The following is a 23,627-nucleotide window of genomic DNA, read 5'->3' as shown; positions in this document are numbered from 1 at the left end:
GACATGAGCTTGGGTCAACTTCAGGAGGTGATGAGGGACAGAGAGGCCTGGTGTGCTGCAGTCCATCGGGTCACAAAGAGTCAAACATGACTGAACAACCACAACAACCACCACTTACACAAAATCGATGATAAATACAGGATTAGAGATGATCCTTGAAATATGTATCGTGAAGGCAAGAGTGGCAGGAATCCCAGGAAGGAGCAATGTCTGATTTATGTTAATAGCTAGCTTCCATGTTATGCTTATACTAAAAAACTCAAAGGAAGCAGTTCTAATAGCAAAATGTGCCCTTAAAGAGTCTATCATGGAAACTTCTTCAGCAGCATTTTATCAGTGAATAACAATTACCAACATTTGTGTCTAATAGCAAATGTTTCAACGCGAAGGTATTACTTACTGATCGTCCGAAAAAGGCATTCCATTGAGCAGGTTTTTACCAGTAGGAGCATAGTTCCAAGTAGTTTCTTCAATGCCTATGTAATAGTACCTATCTATTGTCCAACCTAGAGAACTAATAAAAACCAGATAGATCAGTGAAATAAGGATCTTCATTTTCAAACCTTGCACCTGGAGAGGCTGAGTTATGTTTCCCTTCCTTTTATAATCTACACATTCTTCCTTTATTTATGTTTGTTTACATAAGCCAGGGTTGCATAAGAGCTCATCAAATGCTACATCTGCATATATGCCATTTCCATTCCAAATGCATTTAGTTTTCACTAGTCAGCTGAGGTGAAATGTTGCACAACACAGAGAATGCTGGTTCTTGACCCAGTACACCTTACCAACTAAGCGCTTGCTTGAATTACTGAGTAGATGGGCTACACAGATTATTCATCAGCCCCTTGAGATTGTTATCTATTTCTGCATGATAGGAATCACCTCCACTTTAGTCTAGTCTACAGATACCCTCTCTTTCTCAAGTTACTGTGTACTGAATCAGGTTTATTTGTCCAATGGGCAGCAAGTCAAACACGGAGATGCCAAGGTTTGTGGCAAAGAAAAGATTTTTACACAAAGAGGAAAACAGGTTTCACATCCGTCTCCTCAAAGCTGGGGTCTCTATGAGTTAAAGAAGCAGAGTGGTCTGAGGCACGGGAAAAGGTGATTGGAGGTAAGGAAATGGTGAAGTCACTGCTGTTCTGCACAGGTGCAAATGGCCGTGCTTCCTCGTGGGACACGAGTTCTGAAAATGGTGGCATTAGTATGTTCTGAGGGTGAGGGTTTTGGCCCTCTGATCTCAAAAGGTCACCCATCAGATACTTGAGCAGGCCCAGTGGAGGGCTCAGTGGTGTCAGTGGATTTGAACTGGATGAGAGGTGATTCTGAGTTCCTGAAACACAACTTGAGCACACATACTAAGGTGCCTATGTTGGAGATCCTATTTGTAGGAGGTGGTGAAGGGAGTCTTTGTTTTTCGATTAATTACTTTTGGCTGTGCTGGGTCTTTGCTGCACATGGGCTTCTCACTGCAGTGGCTTTTCTTGCTGAGGAATGTGGGCCCAGGAGCTGTGTTTCTTGAGCTTAGTTGTCCCTGGTCATAGGGGATCTTCCTGGCCCAGTGTCCTGTACATTGGCAGGTAGATTCTTAACCACTGGACCACAGTGAAGCCCCTTTATTTATTTTTTAATAATACACAAGATCAAAGTATTTTTTTTCTGGCTGTTTATATAGATAAATACGCACACTTAAAGACATAACAAACTAAATACAATTCTGAGAGGAAGAGAGAGAATTATTATATTAAAAATGTTTTTTTATGAGAAGAGTACATTTCCATATTACTTGATTTTAAAAATCAACAAAATACTTGCAATTTTAAACCCTTTTTTCATTGAAAAATAATGAGAATATAAGTATCTTCCTTATAAGCAGCAATTACTAAATTCTACAAAGGCTAAGACATCTAGGCTGTCATATTACTAAGTTTTTCACATTTGTGAATGCTCTGGTTAGCTTTAAGAGGAAGCTAGGAAAACAGACCACTGCTTTGGGAGATTTATATGTCACCAGCAGATACTGGAAGAAATTCAGAAAAGCTAGGCCTGGAGGGACCATGGTGGGTGGAGAAATCAGCCCCAGGAAAGCAAGCACCCTTTGGGAAGCAGCTGAACAGGGTTACGGGAGGACCCAGGTCATGTACGATAGGTTTCATGAAAGAGGAGCTAGGGATGGGCTCTCTGGCCTCAGTAAGGAGATCCAACTTGGTTGGAGCAGTTGGATGCTGCAGTCACTCATATTCCTCTGTGTATGGAAAAACCTTACAACCTTCCCTGCCACTGTGTCTTAGACTAGCTGTCATAGAAGGGTCTACCCATCAGACAGGGGGCAAGATGCCCTTAAAAGGACTTTCAGATGTTCCTTTATCTTCTATAACTTCTTTTCTCTTTCTTTTAGGCACATTAATTTTAGTCTGGAATATAGATAATAGAAGAGCCATTGAGCTGGCATATTTTTCCCTCAGTAAGTTACCCAGTAAGTTCAAAGACATCTACTGTATTCACTTCAAACAGATCTATCTCCAGTTCTCACTCTGCCATTCACTAGATGTGTGATTGGGAATGAGTTGCACACTCTTTCTGAACTCTCATCTTTCCTACTTGTAATATGAAGGTTATAATAATTAAATTTCAGGGCTCCTCTTCCAGCCTGACACAGTGTAGGCATTTAAAGAAAGTTAGCATCCTCTCCTGAGACAATGAAAACGGTGTTAGTAAATGTCCATTGTTTCTTTGTTTTCTTCTCAACAAATGACTAGAACTGACTTCCATTTTGGGAGTTGGGGTGGGGAACACTTTGTCTTGGGTAATATACTCTGTGGCTCATCCATAGGGGGAGAAGACAATGGCACCCCACTCTAGTACTCTAGTCTGGAAAATTCCATGGATGGAGGAGCCTGGTAGGCTGCAGTCCATGGGGTCTCTAAGAGTCAGACCTGACTGAGCAACTTCACTTTCACTTTCCACTTTCATGCATTGGAGAAGGAAATGGCAACCCACTCCAGTGTTCTTGCCTGGAGAATCCCAGGGACGGAGGAGCCTGGTGGGCTGTCGTCTATGGGGTCACACAGAGTCGGACACGACTGAAGTGACTTAGCAGCAGCAGCAGCATCCATAAGGAAATTTGGCTTCCCAGGTGGTGCTAGTAGTAAAGAACCTACGTGCCAATGCAGGAGACATAAGAGACGCAGGTTCAATCCCTGGGTCGGGAAGATCCCCTGGAAGTGAGCATGGCAACCCATTCCAGTATTCTTGCCTGGAGAACCCTATGGACCGAGGAGCCTGGCTGGCTATAGTCCACAGGGTCACAAAGAGTCGGACATGACTGACGCACACATAGGCAAATTATGTTTGCAGTCCTGTCCTTCTTTTCCTGCTTAGCCCTCAGTAGGTTAGTTTTTTGGCACAGCAGAATTTGATGTTGGTCATCATTATTTGACTATATTCTTGGTTGGTAGTCCAGAAACATAATGTGACAGATTTAGAGAAGCTTCATTGAATTTTGTCCCAAGATGTGAGCACAAACACCTTGGACAGAATTTGAATTCTCCTCTGGTTTTCCTCTTTCATAGCTGAAAATAAGTTGAAGAAATAAACTGAGCACATAAAACTATGCATAAAGACCCAATGATAATGGAACTTTATGTTTGTAAAAAGCTTTACAATATTTAAAATACCTTACAGAAAAAAAAATTTACCCAATGTAATCTTCAAAACACTGTCCCCTAACTTCCACCCCTCATACTTGTTTCACAGTTGAGGTGTGGACAGCTCAAAAGGTCAGGTAAGTAGCTGCAGGATGTAAACTCCCCAGTTATGGAGCCAAGATTCAAATATAAATCACTGGACTCCAAGCCAAATGTTTCTTTCAAGTGACCTTACTTGTCCCCATAATTTAGCTCAGTTGGTAAGGAATATGCCTGCAATGCAGAAGACCCCAGCTCATTTCCTGGGTTGGGAAGATCTGCTGGAGAAAGGATAGGCTACCCACTCCAGTATTCTTGGGCTTCCCTTGTGGCTCAGCTGGTAAAGAATCTGCCTGCAATGAGGGAGACCTGGGTTCAATCCCTGGGTTGGGAAGATCTCCTGGAGAAGGGAAAGGCTACCACTCCAATATTCTGGCCTGGAGAATTCCATGGACTATCTAAGTCCATGGGGTCTCAAAGAGTCTGACACGACTAAGTGACTTTCACTTTCACATACTTCTGTATATCCACAAATGTTAAGTTTTGCTCAGAATGTATGATGCTAACCATATCTTCCAACAAGGCAAACAAATGGAATATAAATGGTGTGGGGACAAGACAAGGAGTTTAAAAACAAGAGGAATGTGCCAGCAACTTTCACACCCATTTCTATTTTTTCTATTACATTTACCAATAATCACTGTTTGTTGAAACAGCCATCAGATTTTCCTTAGCTGCCTTCTAAACGCTGGTTCTAATTGTGTCGGCCAATCTGGAAAGGGAAGTTTACTAAGCTGTTTTTCTAGAGGAGGAAACTGAAACTTGAGTGCTTTAAACAACTTTCCAAAGCAAGTAGGTTTGGGGTTAGCCAAAAGGCTCATTTGGGTTTTTCCATAAGATGTTTCTGAACAAACTTTTTGGCCAGCTCGATATTAAAGCTAGAATTTGAATGAAGGCCTTAAAGGCTGGTGGATGGTCTTACTACTAAATGTTCTGCCTTGTAATCTAGATTACTCTGTAGCAAACTGTCAACTAGGATATTGATATTAGAGGAAATTCAGTAAGTAGAAGAGTTAGGAGCCAGGACAAATGGGTGCACTTGAGATAAAGCCCTGTGTCCTTTCTGGGTTAAGACTACAGAAATTGCCAGCTTTCACAATATGGTCTAGACTTCATGAAGGACCAGATGTCCACAAAACAAGGCATAGAAGGGCATAGAGGTAAGATATGGAGGGCCAATGAGAAAGAGAAAAGCAGCCCCTGACTCAGAATTGGCCTGGCATTCACAGGTAGGCCTGGTGTTCTGTTGAACATAATTTCTAGAACACCAACATCAGATGACACCACTGGTGACCAGGATAGATCAAGATGAAAACAGGACCATTCCAGAATCATGTCTGAACACACACGAGGGAGCATGAACATTGTCCAGACCTTTATAGTAACCAAGCATTCCCTTATTCTGGCCAGAACTGACAGCTACCCCTTTACCAATTACACCTTTGGTTTTAACCCTCTTGCTTAATAGACAAGATTATGAAGACATCCAATGGTAGAATTATCCCTACTTCCTTACTGCATTCAATCCAGAGCAAGGCCTTGTTTCCTTCCACATCCTCTTAAATCACTTAATGCAAGTCTTAATCCTGAACCTCCCGAGGACAGAGGGTCCTATCTTGCTTGTTTCCCAGGCTTATTTCTAGTTTTGTTTTTTTTCCTCCCCTGGATCTTTCGATAATAACTTTTTGTGCCCCGAGGCCAAGAGAACTCAGTAGTATTCAATGAGTAGGTGTCTGTATTCTTCATCTACAGAAAAAAACTCTCAACTCCCAGCCTTAAAGATCTCCAACTTCAATGAGTACCTTCTGCTGTACCCAACGTTAAATGCTGTGGTTCTGCAAGTGGAAAACCAGAGTCTCATGAAGATAAAAGGGTGGAGGGAGAGTTCAGAAGTTGCTTTCTGAAGCTCTCAGGCCTCCAAATTGGTCTACAGATAAAAATAAATTTCTCCAAACATGTCTCTGTGTGGATTTAGTTGCTTCAGTCCTGTCTGACTCTGTGCGATCCCATGGAATGAAGACCCGCCAGGTTCCTCTGTCCATGGGATTTTTCAGGCAAGACTACTGGAGTGGGTTGCTGTTTCCTTCTCCAGAGGATCTGCTCAACTCAGGGACTGAACCCATGTCTCCTGTGTCTCCTGCATTGCAGGCAGATTCATTACCCACTAAGCCATGGGGGAAGAGCATTGCTCAAATATATAAACCCCAGTGCCTAGAGTGACAAGTTATAAACTCTTCTACCACCAGAGCTCCAATATCTGAAGCCACATGGAGAGAACTATAGGACTAGATCTGGGTTTCACAGAAGCTGGCTGACAAATTTTGGAGACTATGAGATAAAGATCTCAATATTATTATGAATCTCTGGATGCTGTACTTGGGGGTTTCCTTGAACTAGAATTTCCCAAGACTTTCAGTGAAATGTTTTTTTTTTTTTTGCTTTGTAATCAGTATATTAAAGAGACATTCATACATTTCAAGAATTGCTTAAATTCTGATACCATATTTAAGCTTGTGAACATATGACTTTAAACATACAATTAAAGCTATTCATCATAATTTGCTATACTACCAACATTAAGTTACAGTTGCTCTGGAGCATAAGTTAAATGGTGCAAAGTAAGCCTGTAACATACCTACAAAAACACCTTCCTATCTTATATATACAAATTACTTCTCCATGTAAAGTTCTCATCACTCTAACCTCTAAGTTTCCCTGCTCCAGAAGTCACTACTCTAAGGCTTACTGTGGTCCAAAGAGAAAAGGTGGGTGGGAAGTAACCAGGACCAATAGTTTTACATTAATAAAAGATGACACAGCAGAGAGAATGCAATTCTACAAGTGCAAGCCCTCAAGAAGCAGCATATTATGATAAACCCCTTCTTTAGAAAGGTATCATTTCTATCACTGATACCACAGGCTAAATTAAATTATACAGCAGCCATCTTCAGGTAACAGTTGAGGCAACAGAATAAATGCAGAAGCATTATACTGAATCCCACTTAATACAACTATACAGACCAACACTCCTCTACAAATTAAGTTCTTTGTTTGACTGCCAGTTAAATACAGTTTTAATTTCATAGCTTAATAATTAAGGGTCATACACTGAAGTCAATACATATACCTGGCATTTCAGTCTAAGCTATTCCATGTACATAGCTGAAATCAGTTACAAAGTATGGCCTGACAAATGCTAGGGGAAATTTTTTAAAGTTGTTTTCACAAGTATTAAACTTATCTTGCACACTGAAGTCATCATACATACAGGGCAAAATCAGAGCTTTTGTATTCGAGTTTATTCTTCATTTAACTTTTAAACACTACTAAAGTTGAATATTAAAACAAAAGCAAGTAGTGAGCATATTATGATTATAGTCCTTCACTCAGTCACTACTGCAAATAAAACACCAGCAGTGAGTGTTATTCACAGGCCCTACCAGGAGGTCTGACACTGAACGCCACCCTGACGATGCTGTTCATCATCCTCATATACTTCTCCATTGTAATGGTGCCGTCTGTCCTGATTTGGATCAAAGTCCACTAATTCTACCTGGTCTATTTCATCAATATCTTCTACTTCCTTCCTCTCAGGCAGAAGTTTTTCCAGCAAAGAGAGTTTATCAGGAGAGAAAAAGCCATTCTCAGGAAAGTTTACCTTAAATTCAATGATTAGGTGACCCTTTTCATATGGCCTACAATAAATTGGCATGCCTTCATTTAGCACACACTTGATATTTTCATGCTTGACAATCTGACCTGGATGAGAAGTGATGAGTATGGTTCGATTGTCAAGAGTAGATATTGGCTTCTGGAAGCCACACAATACCTCAACCAGCTGTATCTCCATACACATGAAAAGGTCTTCTCCTCTAGTAAAAACAGCATGGTCCTTCTGATCTAAAACAATGATAATATCTCCTGGCTCCAGTCCTGGTTCTTGGTCTCCTTCACCAAGGAATTTTATTGTCTGGTCATCTTTCATGCCTCTGTCAATATGAACTTTTTCTTTTCTAGAACTATCTTCCTTCCGTTGCAGCTTTTACATCTATCTTTAGGACTGATCCGCTCCCCTGGCCTCAGCACTCCATGCAGACAGACTGAATTTGCTGAACCATTCCAGGTCCTGTCTGATGAATTCTCATTTGCATTCCAGTGCTTCGACAATTGGGACTCATTCTACTGCTCCTTTTACCACCTCGGCCTTCACATTTGTCACAAATCATATTCTTTCGCAAGGCTAGTTTTCTTGCTGCTCCACTATATAAATTTTCTAAGGTTACTATAGGTTGATGTACAACGTTTTTACCTCTTCTCTCTCTCTGCATCCTGCCTTCTCCTCCAAAAAAACATAGCAAAGATGTCCATGGAGGAGCCCAAACCACCTCCTGCTCCACCTTCTTTAATTGCCTGTTCTCTTCCTTTGTTATCATATAATCCCCTTTTCTTCGCATTAGAGAGCACTTCGTAAGCTTGGGGAATCTGTTTAAACTTCTCGCCTTCATTTGCATTCTTATCAGGGTGGTACTTCAAGGCCAGTTTCCTGTAAGCCTTTTTCAGTTCTTCTTGGGTGGCATTGGGTTTGACCTCCCAAATCATCATAGTAAGTGGTTTCTTTCACCATTTTATACAGGCAGTGTGCGGCCGATGCCGGTGTCGGGGAACACGAAGGAGCGCGTTGCTGTGCGCAGCTTGGGCAGTCGCCGCTCCTCTGGCCTCTCACCGAAAAGTTCCGTCAATGAAACATTTTGTATGAAAGCCGCAAATGATAGTTAAAGATCCAGGAATTGTGAGAATCTACCTTGGTGAACACAGCTCATACCCTGGAAAGTAAATTTTTCTATTCTGTATCATTTTAAGATTTTACCAGGATGCTCCAGTATTCTTGCCTGGAAAATCCCATGGGTGGAAGAGCCTGGCAAGCTACACGACTGAGCGACTTCACTTTCACTTTCATGCATGCATGCTAAGTCGCTTCAGTAGCGTCCAAATCTGTGTGGCCCAATGGACTGTAGCCCATGTTATTCTCCGGGCAAGAATACTGGAGCGGGTTGCCAAGCCCTCCTCTAGGATATCGTCCCAACCCAGGGTTTGAACCCACATCTCTTACATCTGCATTTGTGGGTGGGTTTCTTTACTGATAACACCACCTGGGAAGCCCTTTCACTAGGATATCTATCCTTAAACAATATGTTGTTTATTTTTGAAGAAAAAATAATAGCAAACATAAACCTGTTTGTGTTCGGAAAGGGCAACAGTGCCACTATTATTTTCCTGAGAGAAGATAAGCTGAAAGTCTCTGGGTCACAGTCTGGTTCCACTCCAGCTCTCAGGAGTGGAGTGCCCTTAGGAGATCCAAACCATGAACAGAAAGAGCAGGAACATTAGCAGCATATGGTTAAGCCAAACCAAATACAGATAGAAATTGCAGCCAGGCTTGCTGGCCTGAGGTCAAAACAGTAGGATATTGGCATCAGAGTTCTTGGTGATGACTGTCCTGGGCATTTCTGTCTCTCAAGGCATACCATTCCAGTGGGCTGGTTCCTTTACATGTGGTGAACAAGTTTTATTCTAGAACATTCTTTCCCTTCTTTCAGGGGCTTCCCCTGACCTTTCTCCTATGCTTTGTCTTTTGTTTCCTGAACCCTATTTTTTCCTCTTCCTGGAGGAAGAATAATTCTTTCATTTTGGTGAAATGCATTTTCTCCTGGGGGGCTTCCCGTGGCTCAGACAGTAAAGAATCTGCCTGCAATACAGGAGACCCCGGTTTGATTCTTGTGTCAGGGAAGATCCCCTGGAAAGGAAATGGCTACCCACCCCAGTATTCTGGCCTGGAGAATTCCATGGATGGAGGAGCCTGGCAGGCTACAGTCTGTGTGGTTGCAAAGTCAGACGTGACTGAACAACTAACACACATATATCATAGAAATAATTTCCTTCAGAATTTAAAAGGCACTGCTCCACAGTCTTTATCTAATAGAGCTGTTCAGAAGCTTAAAGCCAATATTCCCTACATCTTCTATGTTTCTATGTGCCTTGTTCTTTTCTCTCTGGAAGCATATAATCCATCCTCTTTCAGTTGGGGAGAGGGTAGTTTAAACTTCATTTGGTCTATTCTTTCCATCTGGATACTCATGCTCTTCAGTTTCATGGAATTTTCTTGAATTATAATGATTTCTGCCCTCCATTTTTTATGTTGTAGAAATTCCTGTTATTTAGTATTCAACTTCTCAGACTGACTGGTTCTCTATTTTTCTTAGTTCTCACACCATTAAAAATATATTTTTTTCTTTCTGCTCTAATATCTGAATAATACCTTGACTTAATTTTCCCAGTCTTCTACTGAGATTTTGTTTATGCTATCTTATTTTTAATTCCCCAGAGCTCTTCTTTTGTCCTATGAATATTCCTGCTAAAATAGCTTTCTTCTTATTTTTTTTTTCATGAGCACAGAATCTTCTCTTATCTTTCTAAGGAATGAGTGATAATTTGTTTTTTTTTTTTTTTTTTAGGCTTTCTTTTCTGCAAGTTGGTTGCCTCCAAATTGGTGTTTATTTAAATTTGTTTTGATCTCTGTCTTTCCTGTGGGAGGCTTTCATCAGATATCTGGAGATCCTTGTCTATCTGCTGATGGCAATGAATGGAGGAAACAGCTGACTGGAATTGAGTGTGTGTGTGTGTGTGTGTGTGTGTGTGTGTGTGGTGGGGGCGGGGGAAGCTTATAGATTCTGAACTTCACTTCTGGATGAACTGGTCGAGCCATTTATTGAGAAATTTCAAATATCATTATAACATTGAGTTCGCCAAAAATTATTTCTGGTTTCCCCATACCAGCTTATGGAAAAACCCAAATGAACTTTGGAGCCAACAAAATGCTGTCCTATGTCTACTGTGACAAATAACCATGAACTTAGTGACATAAAACATACATTTCCTGTCTTACAGTTTTGGAGAGCAGAGAGTCCAAAATCAGTGTCTCTGGACTAAAATCAAAACTTCAGCAGGCCCGGATTCCTTCTGGGATCTCTAGGCAAGAAGTCGTTTCCTTGGCCTTTCCAGCTTCTCCAGGCTGGCTGCATTCCTTGACCGACCCCCTTCCATCCTCAAAGCCAGCAGTGCAGCAACTTCTCTCCTCTCCAATTCCCATTTCTGTTCTTTCTGAATCTGCCACTCTTGCCTCCCTTGTGGCTACATTGGACACATCTGCATAATCCAGGATAATTTCCCCATTTTAATGTTCTTAATTTGATCACATCCACAAAGTCCATTTCAAGGTAACATATTCAAGTGCATGCACAGCCGCTCAGCCATGTCCAACTCTTTGTGACCCCCATGGACTGCAGCCCACCAGGCTCCTCTGTCCATGGGGATTCTCCAGGCAAGAATACTGGAGTGGGTTTCCATGCCCTCTTTCAGAGGATCTTCTCAACCCAGATATTGAACCCAGGTATCCTGCATTGCAGACAGATTTTTACTGCCTGAGCCACCAGGAAAGCCCAAAATTGCCATATTCACAAGCATAACGATTAGGAGATGGACATTGCAGGGGTGGGGATATTATTCAGCCTATCAGGCTTCCCTGGTAGCTCAGACAGTAAAGAATCTGCCTGTATTGCACGAGACCTGAGTTCTATCCCTGGGTTGGGAAGATCCCCTGGAGAAGGGAATGGCTATCCACTCCAGTATTCTTGCCTGGAGAATCCCATGGGCACTGGTGGGCTACAGTGCAAGGAGTGGCAAAGAACTGGACATGACTGAATGACTAACACTTTCACTTTTCACTTATTCAGTCTATCACAGTAAGTATCTATATTTTCCTCTTGTACTGGCCAGACTCCTGGGAAAGAGACTCCAGCCTGGAAAGTACAATAATGGCTGCTGTTGTGAGATCTTAGTGGGATGAGAGGGCTTGGAGATGGGTGTGCCTTTACAGTCATCACTAAGGATGTACCAGTCCCTTAATCTCTGGTTTTGGTGTAGTAGCCCTATCTTGGGTGAACCTGGTTCTCCAGTTCAGAGACCCTCTGTTTGACCATTTCCAGAGAAGATACTTTCAGATGTCTACCCCTTCCCAATGGCTTGCAGAGCAGAGGGGACATAGGGATGCACCCAAATCTTCTTGTTTTAGAGGTCTTCTTCTACTTCCAGTTCCAGAGGAATCTGGTGCTATCCACTTGGGAGTATTTTGAAGATTTCAAGATATAAATCAGGTTTTCTCAGTTTCCCCAGTGATAGTTTGGGATTTTCATGTTTTTTGAGTTGTTTTTTTCAGTTACATCTCATCAGTATGCTTCAGAGCTTCCAAAATTTTATTGCTGTTGTCTTCTCCCATAATTTCCCCATATTTGTTGGCTTATGTCTTAAAAAAAAAAAAACTTCTTTATTGTAAATCTAATGCAATATTAGGCAGGCATGAAATTAGATGTGTGTGTACATGTGTGCACTTGTATGCATGTGTGTGTTTTCATATTAACCCAGAAAAATCTTTTATTTTGAATTGCTTATGTTCCTTGGGTCAGGCATGGGTTGGCTCTTACTTGAGTGGCCAGGTTTGCAAAACCTTCCCACCTGCCCCATTACACACCCTCAAGCTTGACTCTTTGCTTAGGTTTCCTGCCAAGACTGGAATCTTGTCCCTAATTCCCATTTTCATCTCACAAAGCAGGAAGCAGAACTGGCTGTAGTCTTGCTGAATATAAGTAGTGTTTTCATAATACTAAACTTGAATTGCCTCTACTCCTTATAGTTATTCTTGTGTTGTTGGAAGAGGGTATTTGCTATGACCATTGTGTTCTCTTGGCAAAACTCTGTTAGCCTTTGCCCTGCTTCATTTTTTACTCCAAGGCCAAATTTGCCTGTTACTCCAGGTATCTCTTGACTTCCTACTTTTGCATTCCAGTCCCCTATAATGACAAGGACATCTTTTTTGGGTGTTAGTTCTAGAAGGTCTTGTAGGTCTTCATAGAACCATTTAACTTCAGCTTCTTCAGTGTTACTGGTCGAGGCATAGACTTGGATTACTGTGATATTGAATGGTTTGCCTCGGAAACAGAGATCATTCTGTTGCTTTTGAGATTGCACCCAAGTACTGCATTTCAGACTCCTTTGTTGCCTATGACAGCTACTCCATTTCTTCCAAGGGATTCTTGCCCACAGTAGTAGATATAATGGTTGTCTAAATTAAACTCACCCATTTCAGTCCATTTTAGTTTACTGATTCCTAAAATGTCGATGCTCACTCTTGCCATCTCCTGTTCGACCACTTCCAACTTGCCTTGATTCATGGACCTAACATTCCAGGTTCCTATGCAATATTGTTTTTTACAGCATTGGACCTAACTTCCATCACCAGTCACATCTGCAACTAGGCGTTATTTTTCTTTGGCTCCGTCTCTTCATTCTTTCTGGAGTTATTTCTCCACTCTTCTCCAGTAGCATATTGGGCACCTATTGACATGGGGAATTCATCTTTCAGTATTATATCTTTTTGCCTTTTCATACTGTTCATGGGGGTTCTCAAGGCAAGAATACTGAAGTGGTTTGCCATTCCCTTCTCCAATGGACCACATTTTGTCAGAACTCTCCACCATGAACCGCCCATGTTAGATGGCCCTACGCAGCATGGCTCATAGTGTCGTTGAGTTAGACAAGGTTGTGGTCCATGTGATCATTTTGATTAGTTTTCTGTGATTGTGGTTGTCTTCTGTCTGCCCTCTGATAAGGATAAGAGGCTTATGGAAGCTTCTTGATAGGAGAGACTGCCAGGGAAACTGGGTCTTGTTCTGATGAGTGGGGCCATTCTCAGTTCAGTTCAGTTCAGTTCAGTCGCTCAGTCATGTCCGACTCTTTGCGACCCCATGAATCGCAGCATGCCAGGCCTCCCTGTCCATCACTAACTCCCAGAGTTCACTCAGACTCACGTCCATCAAGTCAGTGATGCCATCCAGCCATCTCATCCTCTGCTGTCCCCTTCTCCTCCTGCCCCCAATCCCTCCCAGCATCAGGGTCTTTTCCAATGAGTCAACTCTTCCCATGAGGTGTCCAAAGTACTGGAGTTTCAGCTTTAGCATCATTCCTTCCAAAGAAATCCCAGGGTTGATCTCCTTCAGAATGGACTGGTTGGATCTCCTTGCAGTCCAAGGGACTCTCAAGAGTCTTCTCCAACACCACAGTTCAAAAGCATCAATTCTTCGGCACTCAGCTTTCTTCACAGTCCAACTCTCACATCCATACATAACCACTGGAAAAACCATAGCCTTGACTAGACGGACCTTTGTTGGCAAAGTACTGTCTCTGCTTTTAAATATGCTATCTAGGTTGGTCATAACTTTTCTTGCAAGGAGTAAAGGTCTTTTAATTTCATGGCTGCAATCACCATCTGCAGTGATTTTGGAGCCCCCCAAAATAAAGTCTGACACTGTTTCCACTGTTTTCCCATCTATTTCCCATGAAGTGATGGGACCAGGGGTCATTCTCAGTAAATCTTTAATCCAATTTTCTGTTGATGGGTGAGGCTGTGTTCCCTCCCTGTTTTTTGCCCTGAGACCAAACTATGGTGGAGGTAATGAAGACAATCACCCTTATGGCAGAAAGTGAAGAACTAAAGAGCCTCTTGATGAAAGTGAAAGAGGAGAGTGAAAAAGTCGGTTTAAAGCTCAACATTCAGAAAACTAAGATCATGACATCCGGACCCATCACTTCATGGCAAATAGATGGGGAAACAGTGGCTGACTTTATTTTTGTGGGCTCCAAAATCACTGCAGATGGTGATTGCAGCCATGAAATTAAAAGACTCTTACTCCTTGGAAGGAAAGTTATGACCAACCTAGATAGCATATTAAAAAGCAGAGACAGTACTTTGCCAACAAAGGTCCGTCTAGTCAAGGCTATAGTTTTTCTAGTGGTCATGTATGGATGTGAGAGTTGGACTACTGTGTGCCGAAGAATTGATGCTTTTGAACTGTGGTGTTGGAGAAGACTCTTGAGAGTCCGTTGGCTGTAAGGAGATCCAACCAGTCCATACTAAAGGAGATCAGTCCTGGGTGTTCATTGAAAGATTGATGTTGAAGCTGAAACTCCAATCCTTTGGCCACATGATGTGAAGAGCTGACTCAATTGGAAAGACCCTGATGTTGGAAAAGATTGAGGGCAGGAGGAGAAGGGCATGACAGAGGATGAGATGGCTGGATGGCATCACTGACTTGATAGACATGGGTTTGGGTGGACTCCAGGAGTTGGTGAGGGACAGAGAGGCCTGGCATGCTGCAGTTCATGGGGTCACAAAGAGTTGGACAAGACTGAACGACTGAACTGAACTGAATGAAGACACTGGCAACCTCCTTCAAAAGGTCCTGTTTGTGCACTGTCACACTCAGTTGCCTCTGACCCTGCAGCAGGCCACTGCCAACCCACGCCTCGGCCGGAGACCCCTGGACACTGACAGGCAAGTCTGGGTCAGTCTTTTGTGGGGTCACTGATCCTTTCTCCTGGGTCCTGGTATGCACAAGGTTTTGTTTGTGCCCCGCAAGAGTCTGTTCCCCAGTACTGTGTAAGTTCTGGCAGCTCTATGGTAGGGTTAATGGTGACCTCCTCCAAGATTACTTAAGCCACACCCAAGTCTGCTGCACCCAGAGCCCCTGCCCCTGAGGCAGACCCCTGCTGACACTCAAACACTCAAAGGCAAGTCTGGCTCAGTCTCTGTGGGGTCTCCTGGTGTGCACAAGGTTTTCTGTGAGCCCTCCAAGTGTCTCTGGTGGGTATGGGGTTTGATTCTAAGCACGATTTCATCCTTCCTGCCATCTTGCTGAGGCTTCTCCTTTGTCCTTGGATGTAAGACATCTTTTCTTGGTGGGATCCAACATTGTCCTGTGGATGGTTTTTCAGCAGTGAGTTGTAATTTTGGAGTTCTTGCAGGAGAAGATGTGTCCACGTCCTTCTACTCTGCCATCTTGTAGATGTCCTCTACAGGTGGACTTCACCAGATGGTCAATACAAAAATGAGATTGATTATATTCTTTGCAGCCAAAGATGGAGAAGCTCTATACAGTCAGCAAAAACAAGACCAGGAGCTGACTATGGCTTACATTATTGCCAAATTCAGACTTAAATTGAAGAAGTAGGGAAAACCACTAGACCATTTAGGTATGACCTAAATCAAATCCCTTATGACTATAGAGTGGAAGTGTCAAATAGATTTAAGGGATTAGAGCTGATAGACAGAGTGCCTGAAGAACTGTGGACGGAGGTTGGTGACATCATACAGGAGGCAGTGATCAAGACCATCCCCAAGAAAAAGAAATGCAAAAATGCAAAATGGTTGTCTGAGGAGGGCTTACAGATAGCTGAGAAAAGAAGAGAAGCTAAAGGCAAAGGAGAAAGAGAAAGACATATCCATTTGAATTCAGAGTTCCAAAGAATAGCAAGGATGGATAAGAAAGCCGTCCTCAGTGAAGAATAGAATGGGAAAGACTAGAGATCTCTTCAAGAAAATTAGAGCTACCAAGGGAACACTTCATGCAAAGATGGGCACAATAAAGGACAGAAATGATATGGACCTAACAGAAGCAGAAGATATTAAGAAGAGGTGGCAAGAATACACAGAAGAACTGCACAAAAAGCATCTTCATGATCCAGATAACCACGATGGTGTGATCACTCACCTAGAGCTAGCCATCCTGGGATGCAAAGTCAAGTGGGCCTTAGGAAGCATCACTAGAAACAAAGCTAGTGGAGGTGATGGAATTCCAGTTGAGCTATTTCAAATCCTAAAAGATGATGCTGTGAAAGTGCTGCACTCAATATGCCAGCAAATTTGAAAAATTCAGCAGTGACCGCAGGAGTGGAAAAGGTCAGTTTTCATTCCAATCCCAAAGAAAGGCAATGCCAAGAATGTTCAAACCACCACACAATTGTACTCATCTCACATGCTAGCAAAGTAATGCTCAAAATTCTCCAAGCCAGGCTTCAACAGTGTGTGAATTGTGACCTTCCAGATGTTCAAGTTGGATTTAATAAAGGCAGAGGAACCAGAGATCAAATTGCCAACATTTGTTGGACATCAAAAAAGCAAGAGTTTTAATAAAACATCTACTTCTACTTTATTGACTACCCCAAAGCCTTTGACTGTGCAAATCACAACAAACTGTGGAAATTTCTTCAAGAGATGGGAATTCCAAACCACCTTACCTGCCTCCAGAGGAATCTGTATGCAGGCCAAGAAGCAACAGTTAAAACTGGACATGGAACAACAGACTGGTTCCAAATCGGGAAAGGAGTAGGTCAAAGTTGTATATTGTCACCTTGCTTATTTAACTTATATGCAGAGTATATCATGCAAAATGTCGGGCTGATGAAGCACAAGCTGGAATCAAGGAGAAATATCAATAACCTCAGATACACAGATGACACCACCCTTATGGCAGAAAGCAAAGAACTAAAGAGCCTCTTGATGAAAGTGAAAGAGGAGAGTGAAAAAGTTGGTATAAAACTCAACATTTGGAAAACTGAGATCATGGCATCCAGTCTCATCACTCATGGCCAATAGATGGGGAAACAGTGGAAACAGTGACAGACTTAATTTTCTTGAGCTCCAAAATCACTGCAGATGGTGACTGCAGCCATGAAATTAAAAGATGCTTGCTCCCTGGAAGAAAAGCTATGACCAATCTAGACATCATATTAAAAAGGAGAGACATTACTTTGCCAACAAAATTCTGTCTAGTTAAAGCTATGGTTTTTCTAGTAGTCACGTGAAGGGGTAATAGGCAGGAAGGCCAAGGGTCTCCAAATGGAGGAAATAGGCTGCAAGTGTCTCTTAAAATTCTATGTTTTCTGTATTTCTCTTAAAATTCATGGTTCTGTGGAACCATGATGACACCTGGTTCCACCAGAACTTAACTTTTCTCAAACCTTGGGCTGAAAATAGCTCAACAAACCAGTATTCATATCAATTGTTTTATGGCTGGGGGATGACAAACCTCATGCCATCCTATCTCAAAAATGCATATTGTGGGAGAAGGGCCTAGTGAAACTCCATCAGCCGTGAGGTGTCTCTTATCTGATTAATAGCTTTTTAACAGATATAAAACATCTGGCTAAAGACTAGCAGAGGGGCACTCTCCATCCCCCTTCTGATGTCTATGTCAGAAATTTTCTCTGCCCTCTTTTCACTTTAATAAAACTGCTACACAAAAGCTCTTGAGTGATCAAGCCTGGTCCCTGGTCCCGAAGCTAAATCTTCTTCAGAGATCACAAATCCAACATCGTTTACCATAAGCTATCACATGTTTGGATGTGAGAGTTGGACCATAAAGAAAGCTGAGCACCAAAGAATCGATGCTTTTGAACTGTGGTGTTGGAGAAAACTCTTGAGAGTCCCTTGGACTGCGAGGAGATCAAACCAGACCATCCTAAAGGATATCAGTCTTGACTATTCACTGGACAGACTCATGCTGAAGCTGAAACTCCAATACTTTGGCCACCTGATGAAAACTGACTTATCGGAAAAGATGCTGATGCTGGGAAAGATTGAAGGCAGGAGAAGAAGGGGACGACAGAGGGTGAGATGGCTGGATGGCATTGCCAACTTGATGGATATGAGTTCGAGCAAGCTCTGAGAGTTGGTGATGGACAGGGAAGCCTTGGCATGCTGCAGTCCCTGGGGTCACAAAGAGTCAGACATAACTGAGCAACTGAACTAAACTTAGTTTTTCAGTGAGATGGAAGTGTATTGGCCAGAGGCTGGGGTTTTAGGAACCTGAGTATGACGGCTATTATGTTCACAGTCTCAGAGCGGGCGAGAACAGCTGGTCTCTCCTGCACTCTGTCTAGCCTAGCAATGCCTTCTCTTACCTTTACCTGCATTCTCTCCCCAAACCTTGTACCCTGTGTGGTTCCTATGACTCTGTAACGTGACTTCCTTCTACTGTCTGTCCTTTCTGCTGTATTTGTGGCATTTCCAAGTCCAGCCATTTCAAGTCTTCTCTAACTGCACTTGGATTCAGCTTTAAGTCACCATGGTTCTAAGAGCTTTATATGTACTAACTCAGTCTTTGCAACAACTCTATTATTATTCCTGTTTTACAGATTCAGAACCTGACATGCAGAGAAGTTAAGTACACTTGACCAGGATCACCCATCAAATAAGGCAGAGCCCAGATTTGAATCTGAGCAATCTGACTCCAGAGTACATCTTTAAACCATGATGTTTAGGCCACTTATAAATCTCATCCATGTGTCAGACACCATTTTATATATATATATATGTATGTATATATATATGATATAATTATATATATAAATACATCTTACATATTATATAATAGAAACATATATATAATAGATAAAGTTACTACACCCAGACACACACACACACACACACATATATACTCATTTAACCCTCATAGAAACTCTAGATCAAGAAAACAAAAGGAAAGATATTGAAGATATGAACAACAAAATTAGCAGCTTACCTGATGGACACATAGAATCCTATACCCAGTATTTAAAGAAGACAAAATATTTAAGTACATAGAACACTTATAAATTTCAGCCAGAAAACAAGCCTTAAAATGTTCATAGTATCCGAATCATATATGCCACATTCTATGATCAAAATACATATAAAGTGGAAATCTCAAAAAATAACAAAAACTCATATATTTGGGAATTTTAAAGTACATTCATAGCTTGAGCAAGAAATTATAAAGAAAATAAGAAAATATTTATAACTTAATAACAAGTTAAAGACATTTCAAAGCTTGTGAGACGCAGCCAAAGTAGTACTTAAATAAAAATGAATAAACTAGTCCCACCCTTGCCCATGGTTTCACTTTCTCATTTTCAACTGAGGTCTGAAAATATTAAGTGGAAAATTCAAAAATTTAATTAAATACGCTTTAAATTGCATGCCTTCTGATCAGTGTGACGAAATCTTCTGTGGTCCTACTCTGTCCTGCTCGAGATCCCCAACCATTGACATCATCCACTCCCTACATCTGATCATTATTGATATTATCATGGCTCAATGATCCAGATAACTGGAAACAGATGATCTGCCTTCGGAAGATCAATAGTAGCCTAACTCTATGTCACAATCCCTTCATCATTCACCTTATCACATCACGTGGTCATTTTATTTTCTCATAAGCAGCAGCAGCAGAAAGGTAAGTACAGTACAGTAAGGTATTTTGAGAGAGATCACACTCACAAACTTTTATTACAATCAGTTCAGTTCAATTCAGTTGTTCAGTCGTGTCTGACTCTTTGCAACCCTATGAATCTCAGCACAAAAGGCCTCCCTGTCCATCACCATCTCTCAGAGTTCACCCAAACTCACGTCCATCGAGTCGGTGATGCCATCCAGCCATCTCATCCTCTGTTGTCCCCTTTTCCTCCTGCCCCCAATCCCTCCCAGCATCAGTCTTTTCCAATTTATTACAATATGTTGTTATAATTGTTCTACTTTATTATTAGGTATTGCTGTTATTATTATTTTTTTTTTACTGTATGTAGTTTGTAAATTAAACTATCATAGGTTTATAGGCATAGGAAAAAAACGTAGGCTGTATAGGGTTCAGTATTACCCATGGTGTCAGGCATCCAGTGGGAGCCTTGGAGTGTATCTCCTGCAGATAAGAGGAGACCAGTATATATATATATTTTTTTTTTAACTTGTTTTTGACTGTGCTGGGTCTTTGTTACTGTACACAGGCTTTCTCTAGTTGTGGCGAGTAGAGCTTACTCTCTAGTTGCGGTATGCAGGTTTTTCCCTGGAGTGGCCTCTCTTGTTGCAGACCATGGGCTCTAAAGCATGTGGGCCTCAGTAGTTGTAGCACACAGGCTTAATAGTTGTGGTGCACGGGCTTAGTTGCCTCACAAAATCTTCCTGGACCAAGGATTGAATCCATTTCCTCTGCTTTGGCAGGTGAATTCCAAACCACTGGATCATCAGGAAGTCCTGGGGCCACTTACATGCTTACATGCTTAAAAAAAGAAAAAAAATAAAAAATTAATAAACTAGGCTTTCAATTTAAGTCAGAGAAAGTACAATGAGAAAGAAGCAAGGAAAATAAGAGAGAGATAATAAATATAAGAGCGTAAATGAACAAAATAGAAATCATTCTCCATTAGGATTAATTGGTGATACTCAACCTCCCTGAGACTTAAAAAATGAAATAAATCCCTTCTTAAAAGTGTAAGGAAAAGGTTATCATACACAGTTTCATGTCTAGTTCTTTCCTATTTTAAGGTCCTCAAATGGATTTTTCAGAAAGGATTAGAGGATACTTGTTTTTTAAATGACATTTATTTTTTCTAATTCTTCAAGTAATGAGCAATATGAAGAAAAGAAATACAACCCATAGTTGTCATTAGGTGATAATTATTACTCATTAACATTTAAGTATTTTTTCTGTGTGTCTGAATGCTTGTACATGTCCACATGTAGTTACATGGTGATTTGAAAATTTGGGTTTAAACTGCATAGAAAGATTTGTATACAGATGTTTTACTTAAAATCACATCATCAGCATATACTCATTTTTGGCCATACTGCCTGGCTTGTGGGATCTTAGTTCTCTGACCAGGGCTTGAACTCGGGCTAGGCAGTGAAACTGTGGAGACCTAGTCACTGGACCACTAGGGAATTCCTAGCATATACTCTTTAAATATAAAAAAAAAATTGTATGGCTGGTTAATATTGGATTTACTGATAGATATACTGTACTGACTGTGCCCTTCTTGTGGATTACCTGATGGCTCAGTGGGTAAAGAATCAGCCTGCAATGCAGGAGACACAGGAGAAGTGGGTTTGATCCCTGGGTTGGAAAGATCTCCTAGAGGAGGAAATGGCAATCCACTCCAGTATTCTTGCCTGGAAAATCCCATGGACAGAGGAACCTGGTGGGCTACAGTCCATGGGTCGCAAAGAGTTGGACATGACTGAGCAACTAACACTTTCTACTTTCTTTCTTCTCCTGTTGTTAGAGAATATTCCCAATTGGGAAAATTGGGAAGTCATTCAGCTGACATCGATCTGTCACGCGAGTGTGTGTTCCTTGATTCTTTGTCTCGTCACAACAAAGATTTGGAGTGACGGACATTAAAGGCCCCTCGGCGAGTCACAGCTCTCAGGTCTTGGATAGACCGTGTTATAGCTCTTAGTCAAAGCAGTGTTACAGCTCAGTGTTACAGCTCCATTTTATTTAGAAGATAGCAGGAAAATCCATCTTTGAGGCGTGAGGGGGCGTCGATCTAAAGACACGAGGAGAAGAGCACCCCAGCGCGCGGGAGAGAGAGAGCTGGCTCTGGCTCCTCTATTTATATGTTTATCTCTCCCTGGGCCTGTCCTATGTAAACTGGGCCAGCCAGGAGTGTTGTTTGTTTTACCTGAGGTCCCCACTCCGGTTCTCAGACCTTCTTTTGCTTCATTTTCGTGGGCTTTTCCCTTCCTTGTCTGTGGCCACTGCCATTTTGGACTCCTTTTCCCTGTTCCACCTTCCTAACAGATGCATGGCCCACTCCATGTGTGGTGCCATACTGGATCTAAACGCGACTCAGAGAGTCTGAATGACAAAACTGGTGGTGCTGGCCTGCTAGAAGTTCACTTATAAGAGGAGTCTTTCAGAGACCTGAAAAACGAGATTGCTGGATATGATGAGCTTGTGGGCATGATAAAGTAATCAGAGAAACTCTCTGATGTTGGCTTCCTTCCTCACCTTTAATTATTTTCCTGATGGCATTGTCTGCATTGCTTCATTTTTGGTTTTGCAATTCAAATTTTCAAGGGAGAATAACCACCAATCTCATTTGGACAGTTGCCAGGAGCCAGCGTGAGGAATCCCACCAGTGACAAGGTCATGTGGCAGAGATCTGATGGGAGGCGAGTCAGATCTCAGGTTTTCCCCCTGGTATTTCCTGAGCATGTACCCAAAAAACCAAAGTCTGCCTGCCTTTGAACTCTGCTTTTCCACTCTTCTGGCACACTCTGGAAAAAGTCAACTCAGAGCTTTAGTCTTCTGCATTTGAAAGGATGTTTCAATCCAAAAATCCCTCTGATGACGTTCTAGCCTGCCTGCAGGACTCGTACAGCTGCGCATGTGATTGTTTGAGGCCTCCGGACTGCGGGAGGCACAGGAAGCTCAAAACATCCTAGGGGCTTCTGAGGAGTCAAAATCATTAGAATAGGACTGATTAAAGGTTTCACTTGTTGAGCCAATACTTGCTGCCAAGTTTTCATATCTTTTATTTGTAGAGATAGTTGGTATATAGAAAAACAGGTAGTAGACCTGGCATTAGCAACATTAGATCTTTGAGTTAAGTACTTTCTTTGTTATAACCCACTGCACCTTTGTTCTACAGGAAAGTAACTTTATTTAGTACTTAGAGGGTGATGCAGAGTAAAGAAAAAACACTTCTAGGGAAAAGGAGTTTTCTGGTTGATAGACAATTATCCAGGAAGAGAGCCATAAAAATGTTAACAGGCCTCTTGGCCAGAAGATATGTAAACCACCTGAGACCTTTTGTATACGGGAGGGTATGCAAAAAGAAAGCCTGGTCTCAATGAGGGTCAGGACTGCTGCCCCTGCATAACTCTGCATATCCCACTATTTCTTTATGTACAGCTTGGGGTATATAAGCTGATTTTGCAAGTGGAGTTTTTAGAGTCTTGCACCAATGCTGGGCTTCCCCATGTCGTTCTTTTCTCCCCTTTTCCGGCTGAATTCCCATCTGGAGCGGGGAGGCTCACCACGTCTACTTACTTGCCCTAGCTTCTAAGACCCACGCGAAAGGGAGCCTAAGATATTCAAGTGGGCGCCGGTGGCCTAACGTAGATGGTGCAAACCTCTTGTCTCGAGGTTTTATTGATTTTCCCCGTAA

The 23,627-nt window shown here is 41.9% G+C and overlaps 1 protein-coding gene and 1 pseudogene across 1 annotated transcript in view; both read right to left on the bottom strand.

Moving 5' to 3' along the window:
• Window positions 1-555, bottom strand: part of LOC138079841 (ceruloplasmin-like) — a 41,267-nt gene extending 40,712 nt beyond the window's left edge. The window contains exon 1 of the mRNA XM_068972573.1: window positions 401-555. Within this exon, the coding sequence (XP_068828674.1) occupies window positions 401-555 (155 nt within the window). The remainder of the gene's footprint in view (window positions 1-400) is intronic.
• A 6,630-nt stretch (window positions 556-7,185) lies between these two features.
• LOC138076811 (dnaJ homolog subfamily A member 1 pseudogene) lies at window positions 7,186-8,373 on the bottom strand (annotated as a pseudogene).
• Between the last annotated feature and the right edge of the window lie 15,254 nt (window positions 8,374-23,627).

The sequence above is a fragment of the Capricornis sumatraensis genome, chromosome 1 (genome assembly GCF_032405125.1).
Source record: "Capricornis sumatraensis isolate serow.1 chromosome 1, serow.2, whole genome shotgun sequence".
NCBI lineage: Eukaryota > Metazoa > Chordata > Mammalia > Artiodactyla > Bovidae > Capricornis > Capricornis sumatraensis.
Note: the sequence above shows the minus strand (reverse complement) of the source record. Positions and strands in the feature narration are given on the sequence as shown.